This window comes from Aquarana catesbeiana, linkage group LG07 (assembly GCF_042186555.1).
Source record: "Aquarana catesbeiana isolate 2022-GZ linkage group LG07, ASM4218655v1, whole genome shotgun sequence".
Taxonomy (NCBI): Eukaryota; Metazoa; Chordata; class Amphibia; order Anura; family Ranidae; genus Aquarana; species Aquarana catesbeiana.
Genome location: NC_133330.1, coordinates 286,934,216 through 286,953,871, shown reverse-complemented (window position 1 = coordinate 286,953,871; position 19,656 = coordinate 286,934,216). Strand labels below are relative to the sequence as shown.

Here is a 19,656-nt window from a genome sequence, read left to right as displayed (position 1 = left end):
AGATGTGAAGCGACTGCAGAAACAAGGGGTAAACCACGTCCGTCAACAAGAGATCAACACATTACATCCACTGGGGAACATTTAAAAAACTGGTGCTGCCTTACCCTGTGAATTCGCCGACAAATACAAAAAAAAATTTTAAGTGAATTTTCTCAGCACCAATTACACAGCAGCACTGTAAGTGCTGGCGGCATGTAAGAAAAACATTCAGACCTGTCTGTTCTGGTGTATTAATTCTTAAATTGATACTGAAAACCCACCGTTTAAATTACATTGTCCCTTCTCTTTCTGTATATGGTTGATTACTTGATTATTTTAATACAAAAAAAAAGTACTTTTTTTCCTAATAGATATACAGCCGTCACATGACCCAGCTCTTTTCCAGTCAGTCTGCAGGGAAACATGTTTAAAATAAAATAAAAAAATTAAAAATAAAATCCTTTGCGATACAGGATAAAATTAATTAATATCAATCAACTGTTTTAAATTGTTATAAAAATATATATTTAAAATCAAACCTTATTTTTTGGCAATAACATGGAGTGGGTGGATTTCTGCCAATCACAGGCTGTGAATAACATCGAGTGGGTGGATTTCTGGATTTCTTCTCAGTCACAGGCTGTGTCACGTTCCTCCAGTCTAGGTCTTAGAACAGGGAGGTGAAGCCTCCATCAATCAAGATGTAATATCCCACCTCCATTGTGCTTAGCTGGTTAGTGGACATGGAAGGGGGGAAAGAGTGGGCTGCCATTTACCATTGTGTGCTCAGACATGATAGGTAGGAAATGCTCAGGGTAGAAAACACACTGAAAACTGAGCATGTGCACTAGCTGCCAACATTGCTCTGCAAAATCCCCAACTGCAGTGGGGACACGGGCAGGAGGGGGAGACAGAACAGAAGGATCAACCAGTCTTTTTGCAGATTACCGAAAACGAATCCCATAGTGACTGAGCGAGTTTGAACAGCATGAAATACAGCAAATACTGATAGATGTTAATGATGTGGGTTTAATGACACTTTAATAGCACCCTTACTTGTCAGCAAACACAGCGCATTTTTATACATGTCAAATCACATGACGCTGCATGGTAACAGTGTGGCGTGATTATAAAAAGTAGAGGGCTTCTTTTCTGTGAGTACGGCAGACGATTCAAATAAATGGGCTGCCGTACCTGCAACGTGTGCGCTCGAACGCGCTGCAAAAGTGTGAAAATAGTCTTATGCTGCGTACAAACGATTCAGAAATTCGGCCATCAAAAGACCGATGAGAGCTTTTGGTCAAAAAATGCGACCGTGTGTATGCTCCATCGGACTTTTGCTGGCCGAATTCCAGCCAGGAAAAGATCGGGATGCATGTTCTCAATTTTTCGGTCGGAAAAAGTTCCTATCCAAAAATGTGATCGTCTGTGGCAATTCCGACGCGCAAAATTCCTACGCAGAAACAATTCGATGCATGCTCAGAAGCATTGAACTTCATTTTCTCGGCTCGTCGTAGTGTTGTGCATCACCGCGTACTTGGCGGTCGAAAGTTCAGAGAACTTTTGTGCGACCGTGTGTATGCAAGGCAAGCTTGAGCGGAATCCTGTCGGAAAAGCCGTCATATCTTTTTCCGACCAAAATTCCGATCGTGTGTACGTGGCATAACAAGCTGATCAGTTATAAATATGTACACACAGCTCAAAAGATAAAGGCTACTGCAAAGACACCAGGAATTATATTATAATCACTAAAGGGAAAGACTTTAGTCCATGAATTGGATGATGACCCTGAATGATGCCAAAATAAAGATGGCGATGGATTTCTGGGAGGAAAGAAAGATAGACCTTTTCAGGAGTAATGTAATGTCTTTGATAGGTAATACATGCCTGCAATTAATACACATTTAGCCAGGATGCATATAACATAAATGATATATCTAGCACTAGGCTTGATTTATGTTATTATCTGCATCCAACTGTGAGTTTCTAAACTAAGAATTCAAACATTGCTTTTGTGTAACCATGACAACACAGAACGTTCATGTAAGTGGCTCCAAGTTTTTTTTTCCGGCAGTTCATCTTACTGACAATACTTGCAATGATCACATGATTACAATAGTCAGATCCCTACACTTAGCATGGAACATGGAACTGAAATGAATATGTCAATATCCACAGAGCAGGGAGGAGCTCACCTCCACTATATTGTTTTTTAATATAATTAGAGTACCACTTTAAAAATGACCTTCTCTTCAGTCTAAAAACTTAAAGTGGTAGTAAACGTCAGACAAGAAATATGAACAACGCATATCCCTCTACAGCAGGGATATGCAATCAGCGGACCTCCAGCTGTTGCAGAACTACAAGTCCCATGAGGCCTAGCAAGACTCTGACAGCCACAAGCATGACACCCAGAGGCAGAGGCATGATGGGACTTGTAGTTTTGCAACAGCTGGAGGTCCGCTAATTGAATATCCCTGCTCTATAGTGTGCACCTGTCTACATTAGGAGCACTAAGTGTCATTTCTGTCTGCTGCCTCTTTCCTCTGCTATCAGCACAAATCACTTCTGACAAGTTTTCCTGACGCCAAGGGAAGAATGGTGACAAAAGAGGGACCTCCAGCTGATTGATCAGCTCTGTTCCTGTGTGCTCTGGGAGGTGTGTCTCTTTGCTCCAATCAGCTATCAGAGCTCCCACAGTGAGCTATGCAGAATGTAACTTCAGCTCTCTGCCCCTTTTTTATGAACTCCCAGACAAGCTTTAAATATTCAGCACTATGAGCAGATATAGAGAAGAGAAAACTGCAGATAGACAGGTACAACTTATGTAGGAGTATTTGTTTAATCTATGTGTAGCACCTGAGGCCAGTCACTTCATTGGATAGATGTAAGGGTTTACAACCACTTTAACTGCTTCCCGCCCAGGTAATTGTAAAACGACGTTCAGACGGGAACCCTATTGTTCTGGAAGGACGTCCTCCCGAGAACGTGGGTAGTGCTCTGGGTGTGATCTACCACCCGCAGTGTACACCAGGCTCAGCAGATGACCAATTAATGTACCGTCACGCTGCCAGTACCACATGACCAACACAATGCACACGTTCCTGTAGAAATGGCTGTGCGTATACGTGGGTGCTGAAGCGACCACCGGCTAGAATCGTGTCAAGTCAGAGCAAAAGAATGTCCCCAGCACACCAAAGATCTCCAGAGTGAGTCCAAAGCTTTAATAAGCCATCACGTCATTCCAGCAGATTGCAACATTTTGGAGCCACGCAGGACTCCGACATATGCCTGATGAAGGGGTCCCACGTGGCTCCGAAACGTTGCAATCTGCTTTAACGATGTGATGGCTGATGAAAGCTTTCGACCCACTTTGGAGATCCTTGGTGTGCTGGGGACATTCTTTTGCTTTGCGTTAGCTGTGATTGGTCACAGTGATCACATATTACAGACAGGGCCAATCACAGCCCATTTGTACCATGTGATTATCTGTGGCCAATCACAGCTGACATTTAGAAAAAATATTTGCTATATATAGCTGCGATATTCACTGCTATAAGCAATCATAGTATGTAAAAAAAATCCTTATCAACTGCCCAGAGTGGTACAGTGTTACTATGGTAACACTGTATTGCTTTGGTTGCAAAATGTAAAAAATTAAAAAAAATAAAAAGGAAAGAAAAAAAAAATATTTTTTTTTTAAAATGTATTTTTTTATTTTTTTTAATATGATGGCGCTGTACCAAACTGGTGACGGTATATATATATATATATATATATATATATATATATATATATATATATATATATATATATATATATATATATATATATATATATATATATATATATATATATAAAGGGGTGGGTAAAAAAACTTTTCTTCATTTTCCAAAAAATTGTGACAAAAAAAATTACATAAAAAAATGTGCCATAATTCTTACTAAATACCTCAGACTGTCTACTTTCCAAAAAGGTAATTTGGGGAATTATTTTCGGGTCTCAAGTAATGAGATTAGTACATCAGGATTGATAGATTTTCATATATTAAAATCTATATACATACACACACCATAGACTAAATAGTATACACTGATTTGGATTATTTTCACCAAAGAAATATAGCAGAATACATTTTGGCCTAAATTTATGAAGAAAGATTTTATTTGCAAAATTTTAAAACAAAATTAAGGAAAATTCATTAAAAAAAAAAAAAAAAAAAAAGGTCTGGCCTTTTTCCGTTTATTTAGAAAAAAATAAAAACCCCAGTGGTGATTAAATACCACCAAAGGAGCTCTATTTGTGTAAAAAAAAGATAAAAAATTCATATGGGTACAGCGTTACATGACCGCGCAACTGTCATTCAAAATGTGACAGTGCTGAAAGCTGAAAATTGGCCTGGGCAGGAAGGGGGTAAAAGTGCCCAGTTTTAAAGTAGTTATGTCAGCAGAACTCTGGTTCTTGAGCCAACTGCTAGCCCAGCAGAGGACACCCCATTTGTCAGATCTGGAAGTGTTAGACAACAGCAATGCCTGCTTGCCGGAAAGGTATTAAACTTTTTCATTTTCAAGGTGCGTGGATTTTATTTTTTACACCAAAGATTAGTCACTTCAAAGTGAGCATAGAGTATAACAGCACACTTAAAGCGGAGCTCCACCCTAAAGGGGAAGTTCCACTTTAAGCACCCCCCCTCCTATGCCACATTTGGCATGTAATTTTTTTTTTTTTTTGGGGGGGGGGGGGGCGGGTACCTAGTGGAATGTAACATCTAAATAAAGTTAGTGTTCAGGCCTGTGTGGATGGGCTTTTGTTTACTTCAGATAGGTAGGGGTATGCAAAATCTGCTTGAAGCAAGGTCAGAAGCAAATAAACTGGTCAATACATTCTGAATGATCTCAGAAGAGTCTTAAACTGATGTCATCGACAAGCCCAATGTCTGATGACCCATGCTCACACAGTTGGGAAGCTCCTGGTCACTCCAGAGTTCTGTTTCCAAGTACTGATGGTACACCTCCAACACTTCGGTCTTACTGGAATGCCTAAAGATGAGTTTAGGGTTCTTGAAAGGTCTGCTTTAAAAAAAACAGTTATCTTCACTGTGGGGACTATACTTCCTCTACTTGTAAGTAGTATGGCAGCACCATTGGAGCTGTTAGGCCCCATTTACATACTTTAGGTGCATTACACAAAGTTCTGCTTGCTGCATCTTTGATGTGGTTTCCAGGAAATTATTGGTTTCACAAAAATCTCACTGATCTAAATATGACCCTCCAACACACCAAATGGTGTGCCCTTTCACACAGAGCCACTCTGCTCCATTCAGCAATGGATCCATGAGCAGATCCATGTGGTATATGTGAAGGTTTACATCCACTTTAACACTTTTCATGTCCTAGGGTAACAATCAATGCTCACGTATGATTCTGTATCTATGGAGGAGCTGCATTGTCACCCTAGGAAAGGACTGCAGAACATCTCCACCCCCCCCCCCCCCATTAACATGATATTTTTACACTTATCAAATGGATATGTTGTAACAGACCAAAAGGGACCAAATAATAATTTGCAGCCATACAACGTTGGGGTCTACATACACTTTACAAGTATTAAAAAGTGTCTCTAAAGGCTCAAGGTTTTTTTTTTACCTTCATGCATTCTATGCATGAAGATAAAACACCTTCTGTGTGCAGCAGCCCCCCCCCCCCCCCCCCCCCCGATACTTACCTGAGCCACATCGTGATCCAGCAATGTGCACGAGAGCCTCAGCTCTCCGGGAACTCTCCCTCAGTCAATCACAGCTAGTGAGCCAATGAGGAGAGAGAGGGGGCAGGATGGGGCCGCGCCATGGCTCTGTGTGTAAATGGGCATGTAGAGCAGTGGCTCGAGAAACTGTTTGCTGTGGGGGCACTTGACAGAAGGGAGGAACAGGAGTGATGGCGGGGGACCCCAGAAGAGAAGGATCTTTGAATCTGAATTACTCATTGCAAAACCACTGCACAGAGCAGATATATATATATATATATATATATATATTTTTTTTTTTTTTTTTTTTTTTTTAAACTTCCCTTTAATATCACTTTAAGGTAAATGGGTTAGCACAACCAGGCATCCAACACTTGTTAAAAGTCAATAGCAGGCTTAAAGTGGAGTTCCACCCATTTAAAAGTCAGCAGCTACAAAAAGTGTTGCTGCTGACTTTTAATAAACACTCACCTGTCCCATGGTCCAGCGACTGCCCGAAGCCCCGCTCCTCTCCCCCTCCTCTCCACGGCGCCGGCATTGTAAGTGTGAGCGCCCGGCTGTGACAGCCTGCGGCTTCACAGCCGGGCGCGCACTGCGCGAGTTGCGCTGCACTGTCTTGAACAGCCAGGCAATCTTCTGGGACCTGTGACGTGTCCCAGAAAATTGCAGGGAGGGAGGGGCTAGAGCTGAACTTCGGCTCTGCGCTGCGGCGCCTGGAGAGGAAGTGGGAGCTGGGTACCTGTCAAAACCAGATACCACCCCGTCAAAATGACATGCCAAATGTGGCGTGTCAGGGGGTCATGAGTGCTTAAAGCAAAAGTTTTATTTTTGGGTGGGACTCTGCTTTAATGTTTCAGGGAAGGATGTCGCTAATTGTTCTAAGAATATCAATTAGAAAAAATGATTCAAAATGTATTATGCACAAAAGGAATCAAAGACTCTTTTTAACAGCAAAGAGGAAACACAATAGCCCACTGCTTAGTTTGTGTAAAACAGCAAGGTGCAAGCAGGAGCAACAGCTACATAAAATACACACATTGCACAGCATTCAGCATTGGTAATTGGTAAAGGAATGCAAATTCATTTTTTTGTCTATAATCAGAATAAAATTAGAAGTCTATTTTGCATTCCCTGGCAAATATACCAGTATCATTGTGGTTTGATATGTGTGGTCCTAGAAAACAAAAACTTGGAAAGAAGGTTACCCCAGTGATATAGTGATCAGTTCTCTTTGTAGCAGAGACACGTGACATTGTCTGTTATCCCTATATAAACCCAGGGATGGTACTTACACATATACCGTATATTACAGTTAAACAATATTTGCAGAGGCACCTCCACATAACCCCAGTGTAGGCACTTCCAAACAGAAATGACAACTGTAGAGCAGGGATATGCAATTAGCGGACCTCCAGTTGTTACAAAACTACAAGTCCCATCATGCCTCTGCCTCTGGGTGTGTCATGCTTGTGGCTGTCAGAGTCTTGCTTTGCGTCATGGGACTTGTAGTTCTGCAAAAGCTGGAGGTCCGCTAATTGCATATCCCTGCTGTAGAGGAACATTCATAGGCCTACATGCACAGAAACAGAAAATATTCTCTGTTTTTCTCCCTTGTTATTAGGACTGTAGAAGCTGATTTTAAATTGAAACTCTGGGTTTATAATCTTTTCTGTCTAAAATGATATGAGCCATGGCAGAAAAATAACCACATTATTTATTATTTTGTTCCATTAGGCATGTACCAGGGTGCTGAAATTTATGCTATGCCCATTACAAAATGTTCACAACTTTGCCATGGGACCTGTAAGAACAATGTCATGACATATCTATGTGAACACCTCGTTGACAGTAGGCCTTTACAGAATGACCCCCATAGCATTCAGCAAATTGTAGCATTTTCAGTAGGGCCCAATGGATGTCTCATAATCTGTACAAACTAAATCAGGTGATGGATGCCATTTAGTAAGTTCATAACTCATTGCCCTAAGTTACAATAAGCAGTTTGTCACAAAAGTAGAGTTGTACCTTAAAGTGCAACTATAGCCAGGCTATGAACATTCAAATATTTATACACTCTTGAGACCTGTTCACACCAGCGTCATTGGGACTGCACTGGGTTGCCTTGCTCCTCATTATGCCAGTTCACACTGTGTGCTGAAAGTAAGATCCCTTTCACACTGAGATGCTTTGCAGGCGCTATAGCATTAAAAATAGCACCTGCAAAGTGCCCTGAAACAGCGGCTCCATTCACTCCAGTGTGAAAGCCCGAGGGCTTTCACACTGGAGCAGTGCGCTGGCAGGGCGTCAGAAAAATCCTGCCAGCAGCTTCTTTGGAGCGCATTAGGAACGATGAACTCACCGCTCCTAAAGCGCCCCTGCCCATTGAAATCAATGGGCAGCGCCGCTGTAGCAGCGCTTTGCGGATGGTTTTAACCCCTTTTCGGCCACTAGCGGGCCGCAAAAACTACGGTAAAGCGCTGCTAAAAATAGCGGCGTTTTACCGCCGACGCCCAGGGCGGCTCAGTGTGAAAGGGCTTTAAAAGGTACAGCATGCAGAACTTAATTTCAGCGCAGTGTGGTGCCATGTAATCCACTGCATTGCACAACACTGCAGCCAAAACTTTGTGACATTTCAATAAATTCGCACTTGGGAACATCTTATTGCCACAGCACTGTTCTCACAGAAAACACCAGAGGACATGCTTTTAGCACGACTGTTGGAGTGAACGAGCCCTTGCAGGGGTCTCAAACTGGTGGCCCTCCAGCTGTTGTGAAACTACAAGTCCCAAGAGGCATTGCAAGCCTGACAGTTACAAGCATGACTCCCACAGGCAGAGGCCTGATGGGACTTTTAGTTTTGCAACAGCTGGAGGGCCACCAGTTTGAGACCCCTACCTTAAAGTGATAATAAAGGATCGTTTTTTAATTTTTTTTTAAGTAACAAACACGTCATACTTACCTCCACTGTGCAGCTCGTTTTGCACAGAGTGGCACCGAACACCCATTTCTGGGGTCCCTCAGCAGCTCTTGCTGCTCCTCCCCGCATTCGATAACCCAACTGGAGAAGCGCTCTCCTGAGGGGGTTACCTTGCGGGCGTGCTCTAGAGTCCAGCATTCGGCATCCATAAAGGACGAATGCAGAACTCGGCCCCGCCCCCCGCATCATTGGATTTGATTGACAGAATCAGGAGCCAATGGCTGCACTGCTATCAATCTTTCCAATAAAGAGCCGGGAACCCGTGGAGAGAGGGACAGCGGGGACGTGCCGACGGAAATTCGGGGCTCAGGTATGTAAAACGGGGGGGGGCTAGGGGGCCAGTGACTACAAGGTGTTTTTTCACCTTAATGCATAGGAGCCAATGGCTGCGCTACTATCAATCTTTCCAATAAAGAGCCGGGAACCCGTGGAGAGAGGGACAGCGGAGACGTACCGACGGAAATTCGGGGCTCAGGTATGTAAAACGGGGGGGGGGGGCTAGGGGGCCAGAGACTACAAGGTGTTTTTTCACCTTAATGCATAGGATGCATTAAGGTGAAAAAACACGAGCCTTTACAACCCCTTTAAGCAGGCTGCACACTATACAATTTTTTTTTGTACAACTTTTCTTTAGATTTACCACAAAACCATTTAATATGAGGTCAAATCTAAACACTTTCAAATTGTATGCAATCAGACAGGCCCTTGCACTACATAGTTGAAGGTAAACCTAAAGTAAATTGAACAACAAAAATTTGATACGTGTATCCAGCTTTAGTCCAACTCCAGATACAGCTTTTTTTTTTTTTTTTATTTCTCACATAAACAATGTAAAATGTAAATATCTTAGTACTTTAGGAGCTCTTTAAGGTAGGTACACGCTATAAGAAAATCAGGCACACGCTCGTCTGGTTTTCCTTGATGTATCACAGCAGGCCGAAACCAAGGGCTGAACGAAATGTATGAAAATTCTCATACAACAAAAGCTCTTTTTGTTGCTGTTTATTGTTTCTGATCATGTACAGTCTTTTGTATCAGATTTTTCTCGTATGAAAAGCATACGCAAACAGTATACACTAAACGAAAATTGTTAGTTCTGTTCACATACAAGAAAAATTTTGGAGTTGGTCCCTTCGAAAATTTTCATTTGGAAAGTTCGGATCGGATGTTGAAAGTGGTGTACACACTATACGAAAATTGAACGATCGTGCCTCGTACAGAATTTTTCTTATAGTGTGTACCCCACTTTATGCTCCTCTGAAAGTTCCCACCATGTACAGTGGGGTGCAAGACTTCTGGCCCACCACTGCACCAAATGGTGTACATTATCAAAACCAGTTCTGCTGATGTGCCGTTCACAAAGCACTAAAGTCATTACTGTGCTGTGCTCCATGAATAGAAGCAAAGTGATCAGGATTGAGGCACAACAACAGAACTGGAGTCACCTATATACCCCACTTGATGCAGTAGTGGGCCAGAAATCTACCTCCGTGTTGTACATATCATGAGCTCTCAGTGGAGCAGAGAGAACCGATGCACCAACATACTGAAATTGTTTAAGCGAAAAGCAAGACATTAAGTGTACAAGCAGTAAATTAACTTTTAAATACAAACTCATAGACCTTCGTAGCTGTAGACACTTTGAGCACATTATCCTCAAACCTATTAGCACTTTCTATTTCAGAAGCGCCACTTCCCCTGCTCCTCACTACCCAGAAGTGACTTGGTAGCCTTCAATTATCTTAAACCGGCCATGGATGGTTCAAATCTCAGCAGGGACCGTTCAAGATTCGACCCATCTATGGGCAGGCTCAACTTGGGTACATCAGCAGGTCAGTCCAGTGATATTTCCAGCCACTAACAATCACCGAGTTCTCCTGGCAGGAACGGCTCCCTGTGACCCCCCCCCCCCGGGGGGAAACACCATCAACATTGGCTGTGTTGATAGGGGAATCAAGTGAATTTCTTTCCTGCATCCAGTGCAGGAAAGAAAAATCACATCATCTTTGGCCTACCTCAGCCCCTTGGCGCCAGCCGTATGCAAATATGCGGCCTCTTGGCCGCCTGGTCCTTAGCGCCAAGGGGCTGCATATTTGCGTTAATTGCTGCCTATGCACTTGTGCTAAGAACACGCGCGCTCTCAGAGCAGTTACTGTAGACTAACCAAAAGCTCCTGATCGCTCACTGTGCTTGGGAGTTTTTCAGACCATGTGACCACTGTGATAGCCAATCACAGGGGTTGTGTAATCTTAAGCCACACCCCGCCTCCGGGCGTCATAAACCTCCTAAAGGGCAGGGAGGCACCAGTGCCAAGAGGTTAATGAGGAACTGAACTCTGCAAGCTCCGCCCAAAGGCAGGCAGGCAGAGGACAAATAACTAGTCACCAGTGTTGCCTGTGGTCTCCCTGAAGATGATCTTACCCCACTTCTGACTTATCACCCCCTGTTCTGCAGTGTCTCTGTGTGGAGGCAGCTATCTTGGTAGAGGCAAGTCTCAATTCCTCATGTTAGAGCCTCCACAGCATGGACAACAGTGATGCTACTAATTCTCACTCTAAATCGCCTAGACTCAGCAATCGGGGAAGTAGTGTCTTATATCACACTGTGCAGACACTGGAGTGCCTAGACCATTGGAGGACAGGCCGGCTGTTCTCCCAGCACAGCCAGAAAACTGACCACACTAGGTTGGATATGCTCTCATTCATGGTCAATTTGAAATAGGACAGCAGGGGGACTAGCAGGATCACCAGGTATTTTACACAAAAGGAATAAATACAAAGAAAACAGGACACTTTTTAACAGAAGTACATGATACAACATACACATCACAAATATGAAATGTTGGGGTAACATATTCTTTAAAGCGGAACTAAACTCACCTATTCTATTCAGCCAAGAAGGCTGCCATTTAGTCTCTGTTTGATCGGCATGAAGTTCCATAGAGCTGCACATGTGATCAGTTATGACACCAGCCATTTGATGGTTTGACAGTTTGGTTAAGAACACAAGCAAACGTGGCAGTAAGAATTTCTGGCATGCCGGGAATGTAAATATTTTTTGAAACCGTTAAATCAATGGCTTTAGTTCTGCTTTAGACCCCTTACACACTGGGGTGGTGCCGCTGTTATTGCGGTTAAAAGTGCCCCGCTAGCGGCCGAAAGGGTTAATAGCGCCCGTGTTGCGGCACCTCCGAAACGCTTTGCAGGCGCTTTGGTAGCGCTGCCCATTCATTTAAATGATGCTGCTTGCAGGACTTTTTTCCTATCCTGCAAGCCCACCGCCCCAGTGTAAAGGCACTCGAGCTTTCACACTGGGGTAGCCTGAGAGGTGCTTTTTCAGGAGCTATTTTTAGTGCTAAAATGCCGGAAAAGCGCTCCAGTGTGAAAGGGGTCTTAAAGCGGAAGTAAACCTATCGATTTAACAGTTTCAAAAAAACAGTTACATTCCCGGCATGCCAGGAATGCTAACTGTCACATTGGTTGTGTTCTCAACCAAATTATCAAACCATCCAATGGCTGATGTCATAACTGATCACATGTGCAGCATCATGGCAGTTGTAGCTGAAACAGAGGCCAAGATGGCAGCTTGCTTGGCTGAAAAAGTTAGGAGGGTTTACTTCCTCCTTAAATGCAGATCAGGTGCTCTGGGAGAGGAAACAACTTCTACTGCAAACAAAAGCTTCCACTTTGAACTTTGGGAAGAAATTACTCCAGAGTGCCTACAGCTACAGAGTACAGCAAAGACTTGTTTTAAAACTCATTTACTGATAGTTAAGAACCTGGCCAAAGGTCAACTTTAAAGTGAATGAGTACATTGTTTAACCTAGCTCAACTGCCCACAAGCTTGAAAAGAAGGTATCTAGAAGAACCTATATGTAGGACGCATGGACATAAAAAAAAAATAAAAAATGCTGCGTTCAGCTCACCATGTTATTTACGGATCTGAACACAGCACTTCTGTTTGCTTAGAGCACCCCAGGAGTGCCAAAAGCAGTTTACTGACTTAAATGTCAGGACATGTTTATTTAGATTAAATTAGGCTTCTTTTCTACTTTGCCAATATAAGTGTTGTAGACTTCATCTGCTTTGTACATTTTTTTTTTTTTTAAAGAAAAATGCTGTCTTGTCTGCTATTCAGAGGGTGGAGGTATTCATTGTATTTGATTCAATATGAGGCTGTTAGGGGAACAGTGAAAGATCACACACACCATTACATATATAGATTACTTTTTATTATTAAATATATACTGTGCACAGTGAAACTGCACATGGAACAGAGAAAAAAAACACAGCAGCAAGCTAGATGTGCTATAGGATGATGACAGAAATATGGTCCCCTTAGCAGATTCTATTTTTTCCATGGGTGGTGTGATCACCAATTGTTCTGGAAAGGAAAAAAAAAAAAAAAAAAAAAGAAGGTCGCTGCTGCTAATTCTGGAAGGAGCCACTGCCAGCTGCCTCGTCTGACAAAAGGCTCGATAACATGTCTAGGTGGCCAGGAATGCAAAGCCTCTACTTGGAAACCAGAGCCACATCTCTTATCAATGTAATCAATATATACACAAAGCATACATGACTACAGCAGATGTACATTGGACATGTGCTAAACACTTAATTACCGCAGCATGTTAAAGGAGACAGTGCTTGCCAACATCAAGGCTGAGCAATCAATGTTGGGCATACTTGGACAAAAAAAAATACACATCTTAAAAAAAAAAAAAAAAAGTAGCAGCTTTTGTTGGTAAGTACTGTCAAAAAAAAAAAAATCGAGTCAAGGGGGTTAAGAGGCTAATATTGGAGGGCAAAGTATTCAGAGGCACATATATTATAACAGAACACCTCTTTATATTGCACACGCTCTTTGTAAACTCCCATATGGTTTGACAGCCACTTAACTTTGCGCTTCAGGTAACACATTCATAAAATTACATTTAAAAACGAAATAAATAAAAAAAACAGCAATTTGGTCACCTTCAGTCTAAGGAATTGTTTGTAAGGACGGTGGTTACACAGCAGTACTGTATTTAGTAACATGAGCCTTGCGGTGGGCAGTGATCTTTTTATTATCCTCCACAAGGCAATGAAGACATTATATTTTGCCAGGGAATGAGAAAGGAAGTGACCTTTAGTGTGTTATGTGATATTTCTGCAGAATATCTGCATTAATTAGCCAATCTTAACCTATCTGACACCTTCTCTTTGATATTTTGCTCCCCCCAGCTGATAGGATGACTCATTTTTGACAGCAGGGCATAGAATCGTGTGCTCTTTGTCTCTTCGCTCTCATCAGTTTCCTGGTTCCCATTTCCATTGCAAATCAACAACTCAAACAATGTAGTCAAAATGAGGTGCTGGAATCATATTATATATTTTTTTTTGTAGATGGTTCTGAGAAAGCAGCATCCCCGGGCCTGTGCAGATGCGGTACTAGCTCACGATTGTCACAGCAATCATTTTAAATAGAACATGAGTTAGCACGCTTTCGGGGCTTAGGGTCCCGATCTTTTTTGTCTTTAGAACACATGCACGGTGAACAGATTGTTTCGGACAGCCTCCTAAGACCGAGGCGGAAAACACTGTTGGATAAGCTGTAAATGACACAGTTACAGAAACTATTGCTTATGGCCAACCAGGTGGTGAGAAAGGACAGAGCTGGGTTTGACAGCGCCCTCCAACTTTCCAAAAGAAAATAAATGATGTACGGCAGCCAAAGCATGTAGAAAACGCTGGTTATCCGGAACAGAACCATGGCGTATCGTCGATCCGGGCTGTGACCAGGCCCGGCTTCCCCAGTTGATTCAGCTTCATGGCTGGGAAAGCGAGCGCGGCGGTCACTAATTTCTTTGGTGTGTTGGCGACAAATACGGAAGATGTGAAAATATGTAAAACATATAACTAGTGCTGCTGGAGCATAGAGCAGGCCCACAATGAAAGCGGTGAAGTAGGCACTGGTGTGCCAAGCAATGGCACACCACTCGAAGATGTCCCCGTGGTAGCCAGGTTTACCCCAGCCAAAGAAAGATGGTAGGAAGATCAGACAGGAATAAATCCATATCAGTACAATGCAAAGGCGCAGTCTGCATGGGGTGACCAACTGGTTGTAGGACAGAGGTTTAGTAATGGCCAGGTACCGGTCCACACTGATAAAGGCCAAACAAGCCATGGAGACACTTTTCAGGACTGAAATGATGTATCCAAACACTTGACAAGTCAGAGATTCATGGACTCCTGTGGAGTAATGTAGCAAAGATAAGGTGGGCACCAAACAACTAACTCCAACCAGCAAGTCTGCATATGCCATTGTCTGAATGAAATAACTAGTGGTGTAATGATGCAGGAGTGGGGCACAATGAAAAACGAAGATGACAGTCAAGTTACCAGTGATGATCAAAAAGGTTAGCAGCACAATTATTGTGGTTTCCAGGATGCATATGTCCACTGAATTGTAGTGGCCGAAACCCAGTGGGCAAGGGTGATGCTCAGTTGTGTTCAATATAAATCCGCTGGCATTGACAGTCCCCCAATCAAATGTTTGTGACTGGTTCATGGTTTGGAATATAGTTCACCTTGGATGGAATCCTGAAGGACAGTGGTAAACACCAGGTGGTAAAAAACAGTCTTGAAACCGCGAAGGAGACCCTCCACATTCGAGCCTCAATAGTTTCAGAAATCTCTTCCATCAGTGAGATGGTCTATGCGGTCTTTCATGCCCGATCCATAAAACCAGTCCCAGTTTTTGGCTTCTATTCACCTTTGCTTTTCTAGGAGAGGAGGCACAGAAGAAGTTACCACGGCACCCAGGAGCAGTTTGGGGGAGCTTAACAAAGGGATGCTTGCTGGCTGTCTCACGATCAGGCTCTGGTAATCCATTCTTAGCAAGCACAAAGCACGGCTGCTGAAGACAGAATCTGTATCCTGTAACATGGGTGGAAACTAAAAATAAAAATAAAATAAATGTAAAAAAAAAAAAAACACACAACCCAGAATGGGAAGAAAGAGAAAGAAATGGCTAATGAAAAACATTTCTCTGACTCATGATCTTTTTAATGCTTTAGGAACAGGGGAGGAGGTAAAGGGTGGCTGGCTATTCTCCTGAGATAGTTTATCTTTAGACTTGAAAATTTGAATAAGAGGGAGGGGAAGTCAAGAGCCATCTTAAAATATCTCAGCATCTCGGGCCGACTTAGCGGCAATCACAGACTATTTAACAGATACTTCTAAAGCTGATGCTCAATAATAATAGCAACACATTACAACATCCAGCTGTCTCTGTTCAACCCAACCATGTGCCCTGTATCTGGGACTGTGTACTGCCTGTGTGCTCTTTAACCTGTTAATGATTTAAAAACCTTCTAGCTGGAGGCGACAAGTAGTTTGTAGTTGTCGTTAGCAGAGTGACCTAATTTCCAGCTGGGAGGGATTGCTAGCATTACCTGGACTATAAAACTAATAAGTTTTCCCAATGCGGTCAATTTTTCAGCAAAGCCTAGCGCCAAGCACCTAAGGATCAGGATCTATAGACAGCAGTCTTTCCTTATATGCTGCACAGTGCCAGCTAATAGAATGCTGCTCAACCTTGAAATACCACCTTGCACACCCACCTATGACGATAAACATACTTGTAAATAAAACTGTAAATATCCCCAAAAATACACTGCAGCATACACTAAATATATGTCTCTTGACTTTCCGAAGTCCATTATTACACCTGTTACTTTTTTCAAGAGATAATGGTCAACCTGTGCCCTGAATTTAGGGCTGATGAAGACTGATGAGAATTTGTATAAAAGGAGTTAAAGTTTAGATTGTAAACTCTTCTGAGCAGGGCCCACTTAACCCTCTTGTATTTTATTGTATTGTAACTGTATTGTCTAACTTTTACATTGTAAAGTGATATGTAAACTGTTGGCGCTATACAAATCATGTATAAAAATAATAATACTACAAGCCTTAATTATTTTAAAAACTGTACCCTTAGAAGATGAGCACAATTCAGCCTAAATGAACCTGCTAATAATCGGGGACGTGTTTGTTCTTTCTGAATATTCTTACAAACAGACTGAATCTGAATAAAGACTATTTTATCAAAAAGGAAATGTTCCATTAGTAAATAAAAGGACATTTCGGAAAGTTTTATTATCTAATAGCAGCCAATGAAATCCCATTTCTAAATTTGGATTGCTCCAAACTGCTGACAAGTGAAATCTGGAAGGTGCGAGTTACTGCCCTTGCCCCTATGACAGATCATTAAATAACACCACACGTATGTGCAGCTGTGCAGATCGAAAGATAGGTCTGACATCAGATGCAGATTAAACAGAACTGGACATACTAAGTAACTTGGCACCGTCATTCAAGAAACAATAAAAAATAAATAAAGAAGAAGATGCCCAAGGTCATTTTGTCCTCCCTAGTATGCGAGTGAAAGTTGGTGTGATGTTTGCTCAGCCTACCTCTTTTCTCCGTGCTTTTGTAAAGGGATTCAAACTGTCAGTGTGTGAGATGTGCCAGGGAGGTGGGTGGCAGCCGCAGCTCTGATACCATCTAAAGGAATGCTTTCTACACTGACACAGCCTCGGTAGTTTGGAAGAAATCATACCCTCGCTCATCATTCTTCAAGTTGATCTACCTGGAGGAGTTTAGCTGTCTCCTTTCCTCCCCTCTCTCCATCTTACAAATTAGCCAAAAAAGGACCAGCTGCTCCGTCCCCCCCCCCCCCCAGCCCTCCTTCCTATCCCCACAATACAATTTAAAGAGCACTATCCCCTGCCGCCACCACCGGCTCCGCTGCCTCTTCCTTGCTTTATTGCAGTTAATAAAGACAATGCTTCTCACCTAGGCTCCCTGCTAGCAGCTGAGCTGTCAGTTCGGTACTTCAGTCCTGCTATTGAGATGCTGTTTGCGCGGAGGCTGTCGCTATTTCTCACATTGTCGTTCTCTCTTTATCGCTCGCACTCTTGGTATTATTAGTGCTAGCACCTGAGCCCCCTGCTCCTCCTCCACATTCCCTTCCTCCTCCTCTTCTATCCCTCCCTTTCCCCTCTACACCCCCCCCCCCCCCTCCCTAGCAAAAAAGGCTGATGCAGGAGAGGAAAACGCTGAAAAGGTGACTGTCGTTCTGTCCCAGTCAACAGCTCAGCCAATGGCTAGTGCCGGTTAGGACTGTCACTAGGTAACAGTTGCCAAGACACAACGTATAAATGCCACAAACTGTCATCAAACATTATCAACTCCTGAAAATCAGGACTTTTTTTTTTTTTCTTCCTCCAAATTTGCTGATGTGCCCCAACCTTTTCTGAATCATCCAAGCGCTCTGGGAGGTACGTCTCTGAAGAAGAATCTATGACTCCTTAACTGCATCCGTTTCAATGGCATCAAAACAAACGGCATTACAAAAAAAAGTCGCTTTTCGTGGGTTTTTTTCTTCTCCTCTTGTGCCACGATAAAAGTGAAACACAACACAGTCCTTTGCCTCTGGGTAATGTGCACATCGTTCAAACAAAAGGCACAGACTAGGAGTACACCAAGAACACTAGCTGGAGCCGGTTAGCAGTAACCTGAACCCTGCTGTCACGGAAGCCTGTATTAATTATTAATTATATAAAAGAACCATGCTATTAAGCATGGTAAGAGGAAAAAATAATCAACAATGTAGCTTCTAAAAGAAAAGAAAAAAAAAAAAAGATGAAGGCTGTCAATGCAGAGGAATCTTCAACAAAAAACATTACAGGGATGAAGAAGATTCCTCAAGTATGAAATAAATACGATGTCTTCATCACCTTTGCTCAGTATGATGATTCAGTCTCTCTCAATGGGACACAATAAAAGAGAAACCGCTCAAGTGCTTTGACCTTAGATGATATTTTTTTTTAAAGAACCTGCCAGGATAAGGATAGGGGGAGTTGCTGCTGCTGTCATCTTCATCCCTGCTCTGTCATCTTCATCAATCACATCAAGCGGAACTAAACCCATCAATTTCACGGTTTAAAAAAAAAAAACAGTTATACTTCTGGCATGCCAGGAATGCTAACGGTCACCTCTGCTTGTTCTTCCAACCAAATGGTCGAACCATCAAACAGCTGGAGGGATCACATGTGCAGCATCATGGCAGCTGCAGATCAAACAGAGGCCAAGATGGCAGCTTCCTTGGCTGAAAATGATAGGAGGGTTTAGTTCCGCTTTAATGATCTGCAGGAGGATTAAGCATATCTGATGTTGCACACCTGATAGCCACATGATTGTTTCAGGCCAGTGACACCCCCCGCCCCCCAAGAATTAAAGAGAGGATAAGACTGACAGCCACAGAGTCTGTGCCTACAAGTCAACAATGGCAGAACGCTTATTTATTATCCTTGCAGGATGTCAGATGTAAAATGAAATCAGAGTGTTGCATGGCAGACAAACATTTTCCTCTTTGCATTTTTGCACCAGATTGCTGAGTAATCAGTAGTGGAAAGTCAATGGTTTTGTGTTTAAAATGTAGAATTGCAGATTCAAGGGCTTTTTTCATCACCTTGGATTTATTATCCAGTAAGGCGATAGCCTGGAACAAGTATCGATGGGAGTGGGCTAAAATAATAATAATAATAATAAAAAAAAAAAAAAAACACCTAATAGGAAAAGGCAGCTCACTAGAGATAGTTTTATATGTTTGGGGAGGCAACTGGAGAGAATGATTAGGCTATCTATGCCCATCACCCCTATGCTCAAGCCACAACCGCTATTCTTCCAGGACATCGCTACCCCCTATTCATGCGCCCACTGCCGAGCAAGGGAAGCTGCTGGGGAAGCCAGGGAGAAGCCCACCAAACCCACCTGAGCGCCGACCGACCGGGGGGGGGGGGGTACGGTTTAAAACCACCATCCCACCCTCCACCCCCCCAAAAAAGATTACCACCGGCCGCCACTGAATACAATACAAGAGGAATCATGAGCTTACAATCTAGGAAGAAATATAGC

At 42.8% G+C, this 19,656-nt stretch overlaps 2 protein-coding genes across 5 annotated transcripts in view; both read right to left on the bottom strand.

The window, feature by feature from the left end:
• Positions 1 to 19,656, bottom strand: part of RABGAP1L (RAB GTPase activating protein 1 like) — a 595,387-nt gene that overhangs the window by 330,947 nt on the left and 244,784 nt on the right. The gene's annotated exons all lie outside the window — the stretch shown is intronic.
• Positions 12,908 to 18,326, bottom strand: GPR52 (G protein-coupled receptor 52). 3 transcript variants are annotated; one of them, XM_073593446.1, is made up of 2 exons: positions 17,533 to 18,326; positions 12,908 to 15,630 (listed from the first exon to the last, which is right to left on the bottom strand). In XM_073593446.1, the coding sequence occupies exon 2, from the start codon at positions 15,242 to 15,244 to the stop codon at positions 14,153 to 14,155; it is 1,092 nt and encodes a 363-aa protein (XP_073449547.1). In that variant the 5' UTR covers positions 15,245 to 15,630; positions 17,533 to 18,326; the 3' UTR covers positions 12,908 to 14,152. The 3 variants fall into 3 exon arrangements, with proteins under 3 accessions (XP_073449547.1, XP_073449549.1, XP_073449548.1); XM_073593448.1 differs by having other exon boundaries at positions 12,908 to 15,612; XM_073593447.1 differs by lacking the exon at positions 17,533 to 18,326 and adding an exon at positions 17,151 to 17,408.

Bases quoted from the DNA above. Each gene is read 5' to 3' on its own strand.
- GPR52 (XM_073593446.1), bottom strand. From the start codon at position 15,244: ATGAACCAGTCACAAACATTTGATTGGGGGACTGTCAATGCCAGCGGA.